The sequence below is a fragment of the Acanthopagrus latus genome, chromosome 20 (genome assembly GCF_904848185.1).
Source record: "Acanthopagrus latus isolate v.2019 chromosome 20, fAcaLat1.1, whole genome shotgun sequence".
NCBI classification, from domain to species: domain Eukaryota; kingdom Metazoa; phylum Chordata; class Actinopteri; order Spariformes; family Sparidae; genus Acanthopagrus; species Acanthopagrus latus.
This window is the reverse complement of record NC_051058.1, coordinates 10108878-10125652: the sequence shown is the minus strand read 5'-3', so window position 1 is coordinate 10125652 and position 16775 is coordinate 10108878. Positions and strand designations below refer to the sequence as shown.

At 41.5% G+C, this 16775-nt stretch overlaps 3 protein-coding genes across 3 annotated transcripts in view; 2 read left to right on the top strand and 1 right to left on the bottom strand.

Annotated features, from left to right (window-relative positions):
• The first annotated feature begins 325 nt into the window (after positions 1 to 325).
• rhot2 (ras homolog family member T2) lies at positions 326 to 11093 on the top strand. Its single transcript, XM_037081694.1, has 19 exons — positions 326 to 565; positions 1364 to 1422; positions 2276 to 2357; positions 2482 to 2525; positions 2943 to 2996; positions 3095 to 3147; positions 3523 to 3631; positions 3775 to 3876; positions 4014 to 4112; positions 4217 to 4325; positions 4424 to 4544; positions 4746 to 4830; positions 4918 to 5063; positions 5194 to 5294; positions 7416 to 7546; positions 7679 to 7759; positions 7852 to 7974; positions 9404 to 9606; positions 9798 to 11093. The coding sequence occupies exons 1-19, from the start codon at positions 529 to 531 to the stop codon at positions 9913 to 9915; spliced, it is 1857 nt and encodes a 618-aa protein (XP_036937589.1). The 5' UTR covers positions 326 to 528; the 3' UTR covers positions 9916 to 11093.
• Positions 11094 to 11337: 244 nt separating this feature from the next.
• rhbdl1 (rhomboid, veinlet-like 1 (Drosophila)) overlaps positions 11338 to 16775 on the top strand; it is a 53735-nt gene continuing 48297 nt past the window's right edge. The window contains exon 1 of the mRNA XM_037081697.1: positions 11338 to 11745. The gene's annotated coding sequence lies outside the window, so the exon portion shown is untranslated. The remainder of the gene's footprint in view (positions 11746 to 16775) is intronic.
• On the bottom strand, positions 12528 to 13912 carry LOC119009943 (histone H1.0-B). Its single transcript, XM_037081700.1, has one exon. The coding sequence runs from the start codon at positions 13662 to 13664 to the stop codon at positions 13077 to 13079; it is 588 nt and encodes a 195-aa protein (XP_036937595.1). The 5' UTR covers positions 13665 to 13912; the 3' UTR covers positions 12528 to 13076.

The window sequence follows — 16775 nt, the reverse complement described above, 5'->3', positions numbered from 1 at the left end:
GAAGGAAAACAGTGTCTGAATAATGTGCAAACATTAAGTTTGTGCGTGTCATTTAACACATGGCAATGGATTTTTTTTCCCACTCAGAATAATCACTTCATTGTTTTTAAGGTAGAGTTGGATTATTTGCTACTTTCAGTTAATAGATTTTTTTTAATCAATCATCTTAAACATCTGTATATTTTGAAAGGGTTCATTTAAAAATATATATATATAAACAATTAAATTGTGTACAATTTTTTTTTTTATGCCACTTAATTTCAGGATGAAATATTTGTATTCCTTTCACCTTGTTCGCGCCTGCTAAATAGAAGTCAACGTGGGCAGCAGGGCGCCTGCTCGGCCACCAGAGGGCGTGTTTTCTCCGTCTCCTCCGTGAACCGGAATGATATGGTTTCACCTTGGGTGCATACATATCGCCGCGGAGGCACACAATTTATTGTAGCTGGGGATTTGACATTCAAATGAAAGATAAATGTCACTTTAGTAACGCAGTGCGTCTGGCTGTTCTTCAAACAGAGGGGAAACATGAAACAAGACGTCAGGATACTTCTATTGGGGGAACGTAAGTCCTCTTGCACTGACAGTTGACTACAGGCTAAAAGACTAGCATCAGCAAACATTAGCTTTGGTAGCTAACATACCAACTTGCAACTGAATTTACCTCGGTCCCTCCTGGTGGCATGGTGCCGATAACTCTCTGGAAAGGGAGATAAATGTCTCTGCGCTGCATGTGTGACCTGTCAAATACACGTTTTCTTCGCGGTTGCCGCTTCCCAGTTGTTAATTTCCGCTATGCTAAGTTAGCAAAAAGTAACTTTCAGCACAACTTGTTAACGGTTAGTAGTTAACTGCTAGCCACCACAGAGAAGTTAGCTAGTTAGTGTGATTCATCTTAAACCACATTATAAGTTATACAGATATATTTTAAAGGTCTGTTATTTTTAAAGTTGTCCGTTAGTGAGAGAGAGTTGGCTAACAAACATTAGCTGTGGCATATGAACTAGGTAGGTTAATTAACTAGCTAAATTAACGCTAACGGCTGAACAGTTAACTATTCAGCGTCGCGTTGTCTAGAGTTACATCATGTTATTACTGTTAGACTGATGCCATTTGATCAGGCTTTGGCTGAAGTGAAACATTTTCCTTTATCTTAGCTGTACATAGAAATGAACGGTTCAGTATAATAACAGTGGGGCCTTAGATGTTGCATAGGTCAACATGGACGGTCAGTTGTTTGATTTATGACTACATAAGGAGTAACGTTAGTCAGCCTCTTGCTGGTACATCTCATAGCAGTCATCTCATCCTTGAGTCCTTCCTAATTCTCCTCACATCCACATCATGTTGTCTGCTCCAACAGCCAAGGTGGGGAAGACATCACTCATCATGTCTCTGGTCGGTGAGGAGTTCCCAGAGGAGGTGAGTGTCAGCACAGCTATTTACCACCAGCGTTTTTGCTTAAAAGTCCTTTTTTCCTTTGGAGGATGCAGCATCCATGAAAGCTGATAGACTGCTGACCACAGTATGCACATTATTGCTACAGTCACCCATGCAGTGGTCAACATACTAGTTCCTTGTGTGCAGTAAATATGGGGCTAGTTAATGTGTGCAAGCTCATATAATTTCTATGTTTATTTGCCACTCACGTTGCACTATGTACAACTTTTTTTTTATTCCTCTTGGAAGTAGGATTTCTAACAGATGAGATGTCAATGCTTCAGTTTTAAACCACTGATATTGTATTGTAATATCAGTAAACAGTAATGTTTCTTTATGATGTTGGATCAAGGTTTCATACTAGGGTCATCAGTTGATTCCTCTACTCAGTATGTTGGTTTAAAAAAAAAAAAGATCCAAAAAGTAGTTCCCCTGGAGTTTGGAGGTCACTTAAAACCTCAAATTCAGCGTGGGGTTTCCCATGTTTTTGTGACTTCTGCAGCATGTTTTGTTTTTGTTTCAGAGCATGTAGTCAGCCTGCTCTGCTCTGTACTTTTATGACCTATTTTTAGTTCCAGGACACATTTGTTTCAAATGTGTAAGGTTGTAGTACATAGTGTGTATTTACTACTCAAAATCCCTTGGAGAATTTTTACATCTATATTCACATAGTATTAATGACTAATAGTGTCTGCACTGTTGTTGTCACACATTCCTCTCAAAGTGTTGTTCTTGTTTACCAGAACTAGAGCTGTATCCATGCTTAAAGCGAAATTGAAATTGTGCGTTTGTGTTGCGGGTTGAGAGTTAATTTGTGATCTGCAATCTCTGCTAGGTTCCCCCCAGAGCTGAGGAGATCACCATCCCCGCTGACGTGACTCCAGAGAAGGTGCCCACACACATTGTGGACTACTCAGGTAACATGATATGTAGCATCGTTCACTTTAGCGTGCGTGCAGTTTGCTGAAGCCACACATGATGCACGTGGGTCCAAATGCCAAGACTTCTATATGTGCTTACCTTTTTACTTGACCCCAACAGAAAAAGAGCAGACGGATGAAGTCCTTAGAGATGAGATTGTCAAGGTAGGTACACCGTACAGCACTAATGAATACACTGAACATCCTGATCATCATCTTTGTAAGAGATGAAACTCTCTGCGCCAGCCCTGATTTAAAAATAACTTGGAGCCATATAAGTGAATGATTGAGGTTTTTTCACAGTTTTGTTTAGGTCGAGTCATATGTATAAGAGGCCCAGCATAAAGTTGTTTAGGCTATTACTATAAACATGCAATGCCTTATCCTTTTTATAGTTGTTTTTCTAATTCTGTGTATTTTTCAACGATAACTCTTTTGCACTTTGTAGCTGTAACCTGAATATTTTTATTCTTATTTGTCAGTCTGTGTCACTCTTTTTATTGTCTTTCCTTTGGTCAAGTTTGAACTATAAAATGTTCATTGAATTCTTCTTCTCAGCTGTTCATTCTTTAACCCATACAGGCTAATGTGGTGTGCGTAGTGTATGATGTCACCAATGAGGAGACAATAGACAAGGTAGGAACAAGTACTCCACATTCTGTCTATAACAGGTTAATGAAACATATGTAGAAATACAACTCAAACAAGACTTACGTCATACTCTTCTGTTACAGATCAGAACTAAATGGATACCTTTAGTGAACGGAGATGCAGAGAAAGGGAACAAGTATGTATCAGCTGTGTGTGTGTGTGTGTGTGTGTGTGTGTGTGTGTGTGTGTGTGTGTGTGTGTGTGTGTGTGTGTTACCTGGGCTATTTAACTTTGTACTCCTTCCTGCTGTTGAAATGTAATGTTGGCAAACTAGGAATCAAATCTAGGAATTTGAGCCTATTTCACTAAGTTGCCCTGAATATGACAGAAGTACATGAGAATAATGCCCAAAGTTTGGGAAGTGTGAGTGCATGCAGGTCACATAGTTAGAATGTAGACTGATTTGCATTATATCTTGTAATGCAGAAATGGGATATCACTTTTATACACAGCGTGTCATGATAGTGTTTGAGTATAGTGTATTGAGAGTTGTCTCCTTATGTTATGTCAGAGTTCCCATCATCCTCGTGGGAAACAAGTCTGATCTGCGCAGTGGGAGCTCAATGGAAACCATTCTTCCCATCATGAACCAGTTCTCTGAGATTGAGACATGTGTTGAGGTCAGATTAACTGTACACACCTACTAACTTTACCATTGAAATGCAGTGACCGGGTATTTACACATGCACACTTTATCTGGCCTTTTAGATTGTGGAGATTATTGCATCTGACATTTTCTCTCTGCTGTTTTGTCTCTTTCAAGTGTTCTGCAAAGAACCTGAAAAACATTTCAGAGCTGTTCTACTATGCACAGAAGGCAGTTCTTCACCCCACTGCACCTCTTTATGACCCTGAGGACAAACAGGTCAGCCATTTTTGGAAATGGGATGCCAACTGTGGAGTCAGCCTGTCCGTCTGCCTTAGTCCACTTGTTTCTACATGTGCAGACAAATGATTGGTTGCATACTGATAAGGTTTTTGTCCTTCAATGTTTTTCCCCAGCTAAAACCATTGTGTGTCCGAGCTCTTAGCAGAATATTCTACATTTCAGACCAGGACAACGACCGTATCCTCAGTGACGCTGAACTCAACTGCTTTCAGGTGCCAGACTAAATCACTTTTCCTTTAGTCCTCTCAGCTCTTATATGAATCCGTGGTTTATTTGCTTTAATAAAAAATAAAAACCCATCCATTTGTATCTGCAGAAATCTTGTTTTGGGAATCCTCTGGCACCTCAAGCTTTAGAAGATGTGAAGACAGTAGTTTGGAAAAACACCAGCGATGGGGTGCAGGACAACGGCCTCACCCTAAATGGTAAAAATCAGTCATGAATGACAACATGCAACTTAAAACCATGTTGTTGCAAGGCCACACTCCACTGATGGCCAACTATTGTGTCTGTTCTTTTTCAGGTTTCTTGTTCCTTAATACATTATTTATCCAGAGGGGCCGACATGAAACCACGTGGACTATACTCAGGAAGTTTGGTTATGACGACAACCTTGAGCTGACTGATGATTACCTTTACCCCGAGTATGTTCTGTGACAATCCATTCATCTGTATTTTTTATATTGCTGATAACAATAGTTTTAAAGCAGGTTTTATCGCAGTAGTATTGGAGAAAAAAGATCCCTGTCCCTGTATTGTACTTACACACACTAGTCAGACACACTTGTACACACTAGATAGAAATCAGGTATCTCAATATCAAACTGTTTTATTTCTGTTGTAAGACTTAGAGTTCCAGTCGGCTGCACCACAGAGCTCAATCATGTAGGTCACCAGTTCCTTCAGCGGCTGTTTGACAAGTACGATGAAGTGAGTAGCATTCCTGACTCCCTTTGTTCACAGTGTCTCACTCGACAAAAAGTCCAGCATATTCAATAATGTTTTGTCTGCTCTTAGGACAGAGACTCTGCCCTGTCACCGACGGAGCTCAAGAACCTGTTCTGTGTCTGTCCTTACATGCCATGGGGCGCAGAGGTCTACATGACCGTCCCAACCACAGACAAGGGCTACATTTCTAACCTTGGCTACCGCTGTCAGTGGACGTAAGCATGTCTCTCAGCTTTTAATGATTTCATGTGATCGGAAGCATGTTTACGCTTTTGTACACTTTATGTTCAGCAGTGTATGTTGTGATCCAGAGTTCACATGTGTTTCAATACCTTTTACGCGCAGGCTTTCTGCATATCTTGATATCCACCGCTGCCTGGAGCACCTAGGATACCTAGGCTACCCTATCCTCACTGAGCAAGAGTCACAGACTGCCGCAATCACAGGTGTGTGTGTGTGTGTGTGTGTGTGTGTGTGGGTGTGGGTATGCATGTGCTTAATTGACTGTTCATTTTAGGAAATCCTGACAAACAGCATGTAAATTATAAAGGCTGAGACCATCTTACTATGGAACATGATAGACATTCTGTGCATCCTCTTTGAAAACTTAAATACAATTCTCATAGTCAAGCACTGTTCTGTCGGAGGATTACTAGACTTAATCCAGACCAAAGGCCTAATAGATTTACATACATGTACATTTGTCCTTGAGAGGCGAAGGACTTCAATTTGAATGAGAGTTTATCAATTGCATGTGATTTTAGACACTTTTATGCATGTTTGGATTGAAATGTATTGCTCTCTCTACATGTCATATACATTTTGTTCTTGTGAATATTAATCAAGGTAATAATGATTGCTGTGTTAATTTAGTGGCTGTGAGTCTTGTCATGATACTGGAATTTCTAACTTTGATACTATACTTTAAAAAAAAGAATTAAATCAAATTTATTTGATATTATGTTTGACATTAAGGGCATAAAAACAATGTAATTAACAAGGCTTGTGTTTGAACAACAGCCTCTAAGGTATTGTACCCCTGGAGGATGTGGCTGATAAGAAATTAGTGTTGAAACTGTTTGAAATATTAGAACTGATATGTATCGATATTTCAACAACACCAGTGGGTGCATAATGTAGTAGTGTCTCTGTGCAGACATCCTGTGTGTTAAGTAGTGGCAGACAGAGGACAGTTTGCCAGGACAGCTTTAACAAGATTGGCCAGTGTGATGTAATACGTCTCGCTTCTGCTAATCACATAGATGCTTAGAGGTGAGCTCCTTTAGGCCAGAGAGCAACAAAGATCAACAGAGATCTTTTAACAAGGGGACTACTACAGAGCATTATGTAATTTCTGTTTTTAGATAAGTAAAATCAATCTTTTGATTAATTACTTCTGATTTTAATTATTATTGTACATTTATTTTTAGATGTGCAAACAACTGTAATTTGGTTGTCATTCAAATACATTGCTCCATAGTGAAATGTATCAGCAGCTGTTGGATGCATTGCCACAGTGTTTAGTGCAGACATTCATTGCACCTAAAGTACCAATTGTAAGACCACAGCTGGGGCTGAAAGTACAGTTTTGACTTACTGATAAATAGTTCTGACAGTATAGATTGAAGTAAGATAAGCTGAGTCCCAGATATCATTATGGTTCAGACCATAAAACCCTCTTCATGTTGGTAACAACATGCATTTTTTCCCAGTTACTGGCTACAAGCTAAAATTTAGTTTCTTCTTTTTTCTTCTTTCAAATATTTACCTTTTTGTCAAATTTTGTTTTATGAATACGTATCCTATAACTACTAGTTTTGTTTCCTCTGACTGTGATGTAGCAGCATAGGCTGCATTTACACAGGTGTAATGTGCGCCTGCATTATATTCTAAACCTAGTGATGATGACTGTTGGAAATCCCCAAATTGCCACTAGATGTCACCGCCATTAGCCATTTGCCCACTAGATATTTATTTTTATATATATATATATATATATATATATATATATATATATATATATATATTTTTTTTTTTTTTTATTTATTTATTTATTTTTTTCCCACACTAATATCAGTATTTTCATTCTTCAATCATTCTTATCTCGATAAGCTTTATTGATGAGGTCTGTGGTGCAGTAGCTACAAATCCCCAATAATGACCACGTCAGCACAAGAGATGTTTTTTTTTTAATCACCTGAACTTTAGCCTGTATAATCTGTTTGGTAGCCAAGACAAAGCAAGCGGTGATGAAACTGGAGAGAAAAGACACATTTTTTGCCATGTAAAGAACTGAAACAACAGCTTCTGTGTCATGTTGATCTTTCTCAGCTGGTGGAGGAATTAATTGGTCTGCTTAGCCTTTTTAATAACAATGTTGGCCTGGTAAGTATCTCACAAATAATGTCTATCAAAGAGCATTTTCAGTTTTACCATTTGGTGAGGTAGGGCAAGGGTTCAGCTGTAATCTTTGAGTTTAGTAGTCAAATTCTAACTGACAGAAGGGCAACCCTGTGTGTTTGTGCATCATGCTTACGTTTTGTGTTTCTGCTTGTCTCTGTGTGCAGTAACACGGGAGAAAGAGGTGGACCTGGAGAAGTGCCAGACACAGCGGTCAGTGTTTCTCTGCAAGGTGATTGGACCACGGGGGACGGGCAAGACAGCCTTTCTTCAGGCCTTTCTGGGCCGCAACGTTGTGGTATGGCACCATGTGCTAGTCGGGAACTAAAAATAACAGATGTTGTATTATTAAACTGATGAACTTGTGCTCATCTGCATTATCAACACTGATAATGACAAGTAGTGATAGTTATGTTTTTGCCCTCTACAGAGTAAGGGAAATCCTAGCAGTGCCTTCTCCCCCTATGCCATTAACACTGTCCAAGTCAGCAACCAGGAGAAGTACCTTATCGTAAGTAGCTCCCCTCCTAATCTTAATGCTGACCCTTTTCCCTTTGACCCTGACTAAAGCTTGGGCAAAACACTCCTCTTCACTCCATGCAGCTCAATGAGGTGGATGTGGAGGTGGAGTTCCTGAAGGCATCAGACGCCTTCTGTGATGTTGCTTGTCTCATGTACGACACAAGTGACCCACACTCCTTCGACTACTGTGCCAGCATATACAAGGTCAGTCACAGCAACGGTTAAAGGAGCATTAGAAGAATAATGCAGTGCTTGTTTCTTATGAATTAAATTTTCGCCATTCACATAGGTTGCCTCTCTACTTTACACAATGTGTGCTGCCTTCTACACACACTCAGCTTACTTAATAATACAGCTCCCTTAGTTGCCCTCAGCAGTTTCTAATTCTTGTTTTTGTAATTACAAAGTGTTGAAATTAGCTAGTGTAAGATAATCCATCACATTAAAAATATGAGTTTGGCAGAGTTTGTTTTTACCGTTTTCAGATATACAGTAATTTCATGGTGCTCAGATTCAGTGGCTCGATCTACATGTCCTTGTTGTCTCATGAATCAGAAAAGTCCAAATGGCAAATCCATCAAAAGTATTAACCTGTGTACAAAAGCGAATTACGCAAAGATGTTTCCTTTTTCCATGCACATACAAAAAAGTGCTCCAACATTTACATCAAAGGAACAAGACATCGATCTTCCATTTGTGAATAGTACTCTGCAGTTATTTAATAGCCACCCCCAGCCACTGCCGTGATTGCTGTGAGAGGGTGTACTTGGTCTGGAGAGGTGTTTTGGGTGGGAGGTGTATGTCAAAATTTCATCCACATGAATGCCAGCCGAACATAGCATTGTAACAAGATGATCAATGTTGTTTACTTCAACTTTTAGTCTTTTAAATCTTAAGGGTGATGGGTGAATATGGTTGTCCAACATATCTGACATCGCTGCTGTGCTTATCTCATTATGTACTGTAAAATGTTGCCAGAGACTTTGGATCAACCAAATGCTAGTGAAGGTCTTGTTAATAAAGAGAAAAAGAAAATTAAGATGTGTACAAGGTATGTGATGCAGGGGTATCCTACGCAGTCATTATGGTAAACAAATATTTTGATTAGTTCTATACACAGTAATCAGGACTGTGTTTGTCACCTCTTCAAAAGTAAAACAGTCCTAAGTGGCGGGGTCATTTTGATTAAGGTGTTTACAAGAGGACATTTTGTTTGTTATTGTCAGTTGTTTTTTTCCATGCAATGAAAGTCTCCACATAAACAGTTACTGTTTTTACTATCGGTCATTTGACACCCACAGGGAGAAGTGTCTCTCTCTACCAATGAGTAAATGAAATAATCAGCAGAATGTTAGTGTGCAGGCGTTACCCTCATTTCATCCACATGATGTCCCGATACACCTACGTGATGTACGTGAGGTGCGTGTAGCCAGCCTTATCTTCTGCAGCTAATTAATCAACAATTTCATGTACAAGTCATGATAAGGGATCCTGACTTTTCATCTTTTTGTTTGCATTTAGAATGTATTGCAGTGAAGTTACCTGAATTTCATTATGAGCCCATTATGAACACAAGGCGGGTTTTCTTCTCACTCAGCTGAAGTTTTCTCCCTTCATCTCAATTTTTACTTAGCAACATTACATGGAGAGCAATATCCCATGTGTGCTGGTCGCCTCCAAGGTGGATCTTCCTGAGGTCAAGCAGTTTCATGGAATGGCTCCAGCAGAGTTCTGTTATAAACACCGCTTGCCTCCACCGCTGCCCTTCTCCAGCCTGCTCCTCGATGCCACCAGCAAGAACATCTCCACCAGGCTCGCCTGGGCAGCAACATACCCGTAAGTCAAATCAGACATTATTGAAAACCTGGAAAATGTCAAGATCAGTCAGAGGAGATATCTGTTTTATAACATTGAGTGATTTAATGGTGGTAGGTGCAGATGTTAAAGAAGCAGTTTTGCTTATGACATCAGCTTTGTGTTGCTTTCTGTGACTGATCCTCGTTGTTTTCTTTCCCTCCAATCTCCAGACACCTGAATGGTTCAGACATGACCAACACATCCTTTTGGCTGAGAGTGGCCTTAGGCTCGGCTGTGGTCGCTGTTCTCGGCTTTGCCATCTACAGAGCCATATCCAGACTGAAATGATCAACAACCAGCCGATGTTTTTTTCACCCACGCTTCCATCCATCCATAAAGACCAATCCTCCAAGACCAGATCCAGAACCAGCGCAGTCTGAAACTAGTCTGCGTCATTTTACTTTTCACGCTGAAGGCTCACAAGAAATTCTTCATATCTCTGCCCTTTCTCAGTATCTGACTTCTTGACTTTGTCCTTCCCTCTGAGTCGGTTGATCGCAATACTTCAAGGGCAGTTGGAAGCTAGTGATGATATTATTCCCCACACTGCTGTGCCCAGCTTTTTCTGCCTTATATTGTCCAGTCGAGCTAAGTAGGAGTTAGCCTGTCAGAGCTCGGTGCATTGATACATGAAGGCCAGTTCATGTCAAAAAGGTGCTTTATCAGAGGAGAAGAAATGTGGGAAGACGATTGCGTCTAATCTATTGCTCCCATCAATTATTTGTTATGTTTTGATGGTGAGATTGGAGAGTTTTTTTATACATGCAGATTTTCAGAAGCATATATTAGAAAAATGCCAAATTAACTACACTAGAGAACCAAAGGGCAGTACATGAAGCATTTTTAAGACCAAACATCCTGATTGGCTGCCACTGAATCTCTTGCTGCAGCTCCTCAAAGAACACTTCCTTTTCATCATGCCACCACAGATATAAGACGTGCATAACGGATTTGCCAAATAACTCCAGCAGCAATGAGCAGTCGTAGCATGTTATTAGCTCCCTAGGCATATTAGTTTGCCTGAAAATGAAACATTTTATTGTTTTTAGCTGTAAGGCCTCCACTTATCTGCTGTGGCAGGATGAGATGTGCATGAAGAAAAAATGGCGGTTTGTTTATGCGTCTACAAGAACTCTGTCAGAAATATGTTTGTCCTGTGAAAGGAGGGCGGCAAAAGCTATAAATTACAAATTGTGGAAGAAAAATCTGGTCGTGGTTATCGCTGCTTCCACTCATCTTCCCTATGTTCATTTTGAAATGGAATTAATTTTGAAACTGAAATAGATAGATAATCTGCTTTTTTTTCTATTGACACACACCTGACACTGTGCATACACTTTGACCTTACATAATCTGCCATCTTACTGTTTTCCCAACATGAGTCATTCATGTTAACGTCTGTTCTGTTGCTTAATTTGGCTGGGGACCTGCTGTTTCTGCAGAATACACTTGTGTGACTTTTAAAATATGGCTGTTTTCTTACTTGAAATTGAACTGATTTAGATGCTTAATAAAAGACCAGACCAGACTGGATGGGGACTTTTGCCCAAAAGACATAATGGCTGTTGGAATGAAAGATATGTTGTGAGGCTGTATGTTAATATGCCTGTGTTTTTACAGGTAGCACATTTCAGACCTGACCGCACACATGGTGTTTAAACTCTGCAGTACTTTGAGTGTTTATGACTGAACTGTTTAAAAATGTTCCAGAGACCCTGTGATTGCAATTACAAGATGTTTGTTGCTTAAAGTAATGGGTTCCAAAGGTAGTATAATGCTGTGGGTGGGCAAAATTCAGGATGGATTACTCTGTGATGAAGCAACACCAATTACTACCCCTCTGCACGTAGCATCTCAGAGTAGAACAGCAAGCCTCGGCAAGTTTGGGTGCTTTGATCGTTCAGCCTGAAGCTGCACATCAAGGTTAGTTTGATGCTCTTACACCTGTCATTCAAGATAATAATAAATAACAGTATGTGGAGGGTTAACTGGTGTGTAAATCTTGATCTTTGTATCAGTTTGACTCCTGCTTGTCTGCTGGCCTCTCAGTCCTGGCTGCAGTGACGAGAAGTCGCCTGTTCCCGTAAGACGCCACAAGATGGCAGAGTTGCATGTCAGGTGAGAGGCAGGACAAGTTAACACTGGGTGTGTCTTTAGAGCCTCTGCCTCGTTTCTCTGCAGCCACCCTTGAGGAAAGTGGATGTTGGGATTTCGAGCGCTAGAAAACCCGCGACTGCTGTAAATGTCCTGCATTGCTCACAGATGTTTAGACCCATTTTGCAGAAAACTCTTATTTTATCAGGTATATTAATGTCTTAGCCTGGTTTACCACTGTCCCATCCTCTTACGGACTTTTATTTATATACACTTCTGCTCTCTGTAGAACTCTTACGGTCTTCAGGTTTTCAATTCATATCACAAGCGCAAGCGTGTCCTACAGATCTTGCCTGTCCCCATGACTGGCAGATAAAGAAGTTAAACTAAAGGTCGGCCTAATCAGAGGGCAGGACTGTTGGTCTTACCTGATGATGTTTAACACAGATTTTTCATGTGACCTCTCAGCTCCTAATTTGTGTTACCCATGTTTATCAGCCTCTCTGCATCAGATCACCCTCCCTCTCATCGGAGCGTTCATAGGTGGGCTTTGTCTGCAACATCTTGGCGCACAACCGCCCAACTTTCATTCAGCAAGTTAAAAAATATATATATTTATATATCTGCCTCTACATATAACTTATATATGTGTAGTATACGTCTATCAACATGAGGTAGGCAGTATTATTGGTCTACAGTAAAAGATTGTTTTTTGTCTAATGTCTGACATGCACAGAAATTCCTCCGTCCAACTCACCAAGAATTTTACGCATGCGTAAAACGCGCGCAATAAGTTGTCAAACACATTTCGTAGAAGATGACAAAGGTTTATTGGATTGCAGTATAAACAGTCTTTAAAAGTGGCTGAACACAGTGAGATGCTTGTATATCATGAGTCGTCTGAAAATGAGGAAATTTACAGAATGGAGCTTGAATGACAACTATAGAGCATTTAGGAGAATCTTGCTGACGTCCACTGCCCATGGTCTGTACATTGTCAAGGCTCGACAATGCACACCATTGACACATTTGTATTTTCAGTATGACCTCGTGCAGAAACAATAACTATTCAATAGTTCAGCTGTATATACACATCTTTTTTTTTCTTTCTCAGCAAGACCCTATAATAGCTTATTTGTATCCAAGGATCAGACAGAAATTAACAGTATTATTAACTCGAAATAAAAAAAAAATGCTCACAATTATGTCTACAGCATCTATAGGCAATAGTGCAATGGAGAGAAAACTACTAGTAAAAACAGCATAAGTTTGCATCAGACCTTACAAAAATAATACATATACGAAAACATTTCCTGAAGTATTTACAGTGATTCTGTCTCTCTCATATTGTCCATTTACTTCTTCTTTGCTGTTTTGGCTGCCTTCTTCGCCGGTTTCGCCCTGGGCTTGGCCGCCTTCTTTGCTGGTTTTGCCTTGGGCTTGGCTGCCTTGGTTTTCTTAGCTGGTGCCTTTTTGGCTTTAGTTGGCGTCGCCTTCTTCACGACCTTTTTCACTTTCTTTGCAGCCGCTTTCTTGGGCTTCTCCGGCGTCTTGGACACCTTCTTGGGCTTGGCTGCCTTCTTGGGTTTGGAGGGCTTGGGTGCCTTCTTTGGTTTGGCAGACGCCGCTGCCTTGGTTGGTTTTTTGGAGTCCTCTGGTTTGGTCAACCTGAAGGATCCGGACGCACCGATGCCTTTGGTGTGGCGCAGCATCCCGCTTGCCACCAGTCTCTTCAGGGCCAATTTGATCTGCACGTCGACATTGTCGCCCACCTTGTAGTTCTTCTTCACGTACTTCTGGATGGACTGACGGGACGCTCCGCTCCGGCTGGCGTCGTGAGCGATCGCCGCTTTGATCATGTCCGAGTACTTGGGATGAGAAGCAGGTTTCTTGGGCTTTGCTGCCTTTTTGGCTTTGGCCGGAGCTGCCGACGTCTCTGCCATGTTGACTTTTCTTTTAAGTTAGTTGACACACACAAACACACACAAAAAGAAAAGTCCTGGAGGTGTAATTTCACCCGGCTCAGCTGATACACCAGGGCGTCAGGAAACAGCGATATGTCTGCTCGGCCACAAATAAAGCTTCTCCCAAAAAAAAAAAAAGTCCCAGTTGTTGGAAAATATAACGCTTAGAGTTGATATAGTAGAAATATTGTAATAATCGTCCACGCAAAGTGACGCGTCAATTCACCGGACCACTTAAGTGTCTTATTCCACAGGCGCTCCAGTGAGCCTATGAAGCCTTTCTGCGGACGTGATTGAGAACACCAACTGCCAGCAGCTGATGTAGCGGACTCCATGGAACTGGCGCCGTCCCGTTTGTGTTTCTTCATCCTCCAACTCCCGACAAATATAAAAGCTACGGCGGAGAACTGGTCCACAAAACATTATGGGCTGATAGCGGAGACATTGAGCTTCCCGGGGACACACTTGTTTCCGCTCGGACGCGCCGGCGAACAACTTTTATTCCAGGAAAACCGGCTGGAAGTCACGCGTGCTGTGAACAATTTTGCACATTTCGCGTTAAATTGACCCAAACGGACGGAACCCCGGCCCGAATCACCGCATGCATGTCGAAATTGAATCTATGCTCCGACGGATGCACGCGGTTCAGTCGCTCCAGGGCTCCGTTTTTGCTTTTAATACATCGATACATTTTCCCAACTAACACAGTCCGGCCATTGACTTTGAGTGACGTGGTCGAGATTATTTAGTGTTAAACCTGCTATAAATTAAATGTCACAATATCTAAGTCGCGGGTGACGTTTGGGACGACAATATGGGTTCATATAGGTCGGAACGGGGCGGGTGGCTTCGCTGTGTTTGCTGTTTTTTGGACAGAAGTGCTTATAACTGTCACTATGGCAGTCGCCACTCGAGCTCCATTGTCAGGAAAGTTGCCAACACCTCCAAAGATCAGGGATTCTGATAGTGCATTAGAAAATCGATCACCACGTTTCGGATGTTGGGTGCGAGTGGGCGTTGTGTGACCAGGTGTGGGTCCAGCTGTAAGGGGGACCGCAGCCGACACCAAAGTCCTTCAATGTAGGGCGCAGTGATGGCTTTCTTTTGTTCAGGAACTGGCGCATCAGGGCACTGTCAATAACAGGTCTGAGATCTGGCTCTCCTCATTCTCATGAGGGTCCGTGGTGCCGGTCCAAAGCAGCAAAAGCATCCCCAGTGACAAACTTTACAATAATTCTCCTGTTTTGATTTGTTATTTTAATATCTGGCGTGATGTCCCTCCCTGCAACGCCATTTTGATTCTTATATGAAAGTCACAGCCACTGGAGGATTGCTCTCCCCCGAGTTTTCTGGTATAATTATCAGAGTTAGTTAGTGGACACTATTTTTATTATTTTTTTTTAATGTGTGTGTATTTTAGTGATAGTAACCACATTTCTGCCCTCATCCACATCACAGGCAGTGGTGCGAGAGAAGCCAGGCAGTTAGTCCAGGGAGGTGGGTCCTCCACAGTCCAGACTACACTGGGATACTGTGGAGCAATGAAGTGTCCACTGTCCAAATAACATGATGCCCGTTCACCTTCAAATCTCACCTGTCTGTTTGGAAAACAGAGCCGGTAAATAATGTAAATGGTGAAAATTGAAGTTGAATCCAGTGAGGTAAAATGTCAGTGGCTCTGTCGTTGTGTCTCCACCTGTGTCCTCACAGGGACTTGATGACTGTGTGTGTGTGTGTGTGTGTGTGTGTGTTTTAGTAGCGCGTGTTTTTAACAAGGAGGGTGGGCGAGGAGGGAGTGAATGAGTGAAAACTGGGAAGGGAGGGAGGGGTGAAGGAGTGAGGGGTTCTCTCTCTCTCTCTTCCAGCTGAAGTAAAGAGGGAGGGAGGAGATGAGAGGGTGAGTTACACACTGTGGCACAAGTGCACAGGAGAGGGAGGGTGGGGGGAGTGAACACATGAGCGGGTGAGTGAGTGAGTGAATAAAGCGGGTGAGGAGAGCTGGAAGTGACTGAGTGAATGGAATATGTGCATGGCGATGGATGGAGGATGGGGGGGAGGCAATTTGGCTGTGCGATGATTAGAAAATATGAATAGTGGTTAAATGGCTCTGTGGTAATATGACCAACATGCCTATTGTTTCACAGCCCTGTTCGAGGCAGATGTATCCCAAATAGCTTTCGGCGTGTTTTGGTGGTATTTCTTTTGGTGGAGCGGTGAGTGTGAGTGCGTTGTTTTTGTCAGCGGTGGTCCGGAGTGTGATGTGTTATTGTCTCGTGCCCCGTTTAGGAAGCGCTGGTTGAGAAGGCAGCACAGCCCAACACACACGTAACCCCCCCCCGGTTAGACCACTCCCTCCCTCGGCCGACAGGAGGGACGTCCTCCACGCTGACTGGACCTCCCGAGCACCACCTCACCATCACAGTAATTATCACCGTAATGAGATGTAACTTAATGACCCGGACATTTTATTAAGCTGCTCTGTGTTGCGTTCCTGATAACTGGGCATAATTTATTGTTAGGCCATCCAATGGTTGGTGCTGAATTGTCCATGATAGAATTTTATTTTTTATTTTTTTTGTGTGTGTGTCTTTGTGGTGTGGCTGTGTTAAACGATTGATTGATTAATCAATTAATCAGCTGACAGACTATCACTTAGAAGCTATTCTGTTGATTCATTAATCATCAAGTTGTGTTTTTTAAGCAGGGATGCCAAAATTCTCATGATTCAAGCCACTCGAATGCAAGATTTTCTACTTCTCCTTGTCTTCCATTCAAGTGGATTCGATATCTTCCAGTTTTTCACTGTAAGCAACTGGATGATGTCACAGTGGGCTCCACGAAATTAAAATGATAATCTAATCAATATGAAACTAGGAACTGTTCTTATGATATTATTTATTATTATTGGTATAACTCTAAGAGCCGGGTGATCTAATAAAATAACATTAAGCAATTTTTATATTGTGATACACAGGGTTGGAAGGGTTACACTAAAGATGTGTTCTGATACAGTTACTCATTACATAATCTCACTTTATAAATGCCCAGTCTGGGCAACAAAATCATATATCAAGATTTTTTACCAAGTAT

Coding starts and splice junctions, on each gene's coding strand:
- LOC119009943 (XM_037081700.1), bottom strand. CDS start 13,664: ATGGCAGAGACGTCGGCAGCTCCGGCCAAAGCCAAAAAGGCAGCAAAG.
- rhot2 (XM_037081694.1), top strand. CDS start 529: ATGAAACAAGACGTCAGGATACTTCTATTGGGGGAAC. Junction 2,526..2,942: donor TTAGAGATGAGATTGTCAAG/GTAGGTACACCG, acceptor TAACCCATACAG/GCTAATGTGGTGTGCGTAGT. Junction 7,975..9,403: donor ACTGTGCCAGCATATACAAG/GTCAGTCACAGC, acceptor ATTTTTACTTAG/CAACATTACATGGAGAGCAA.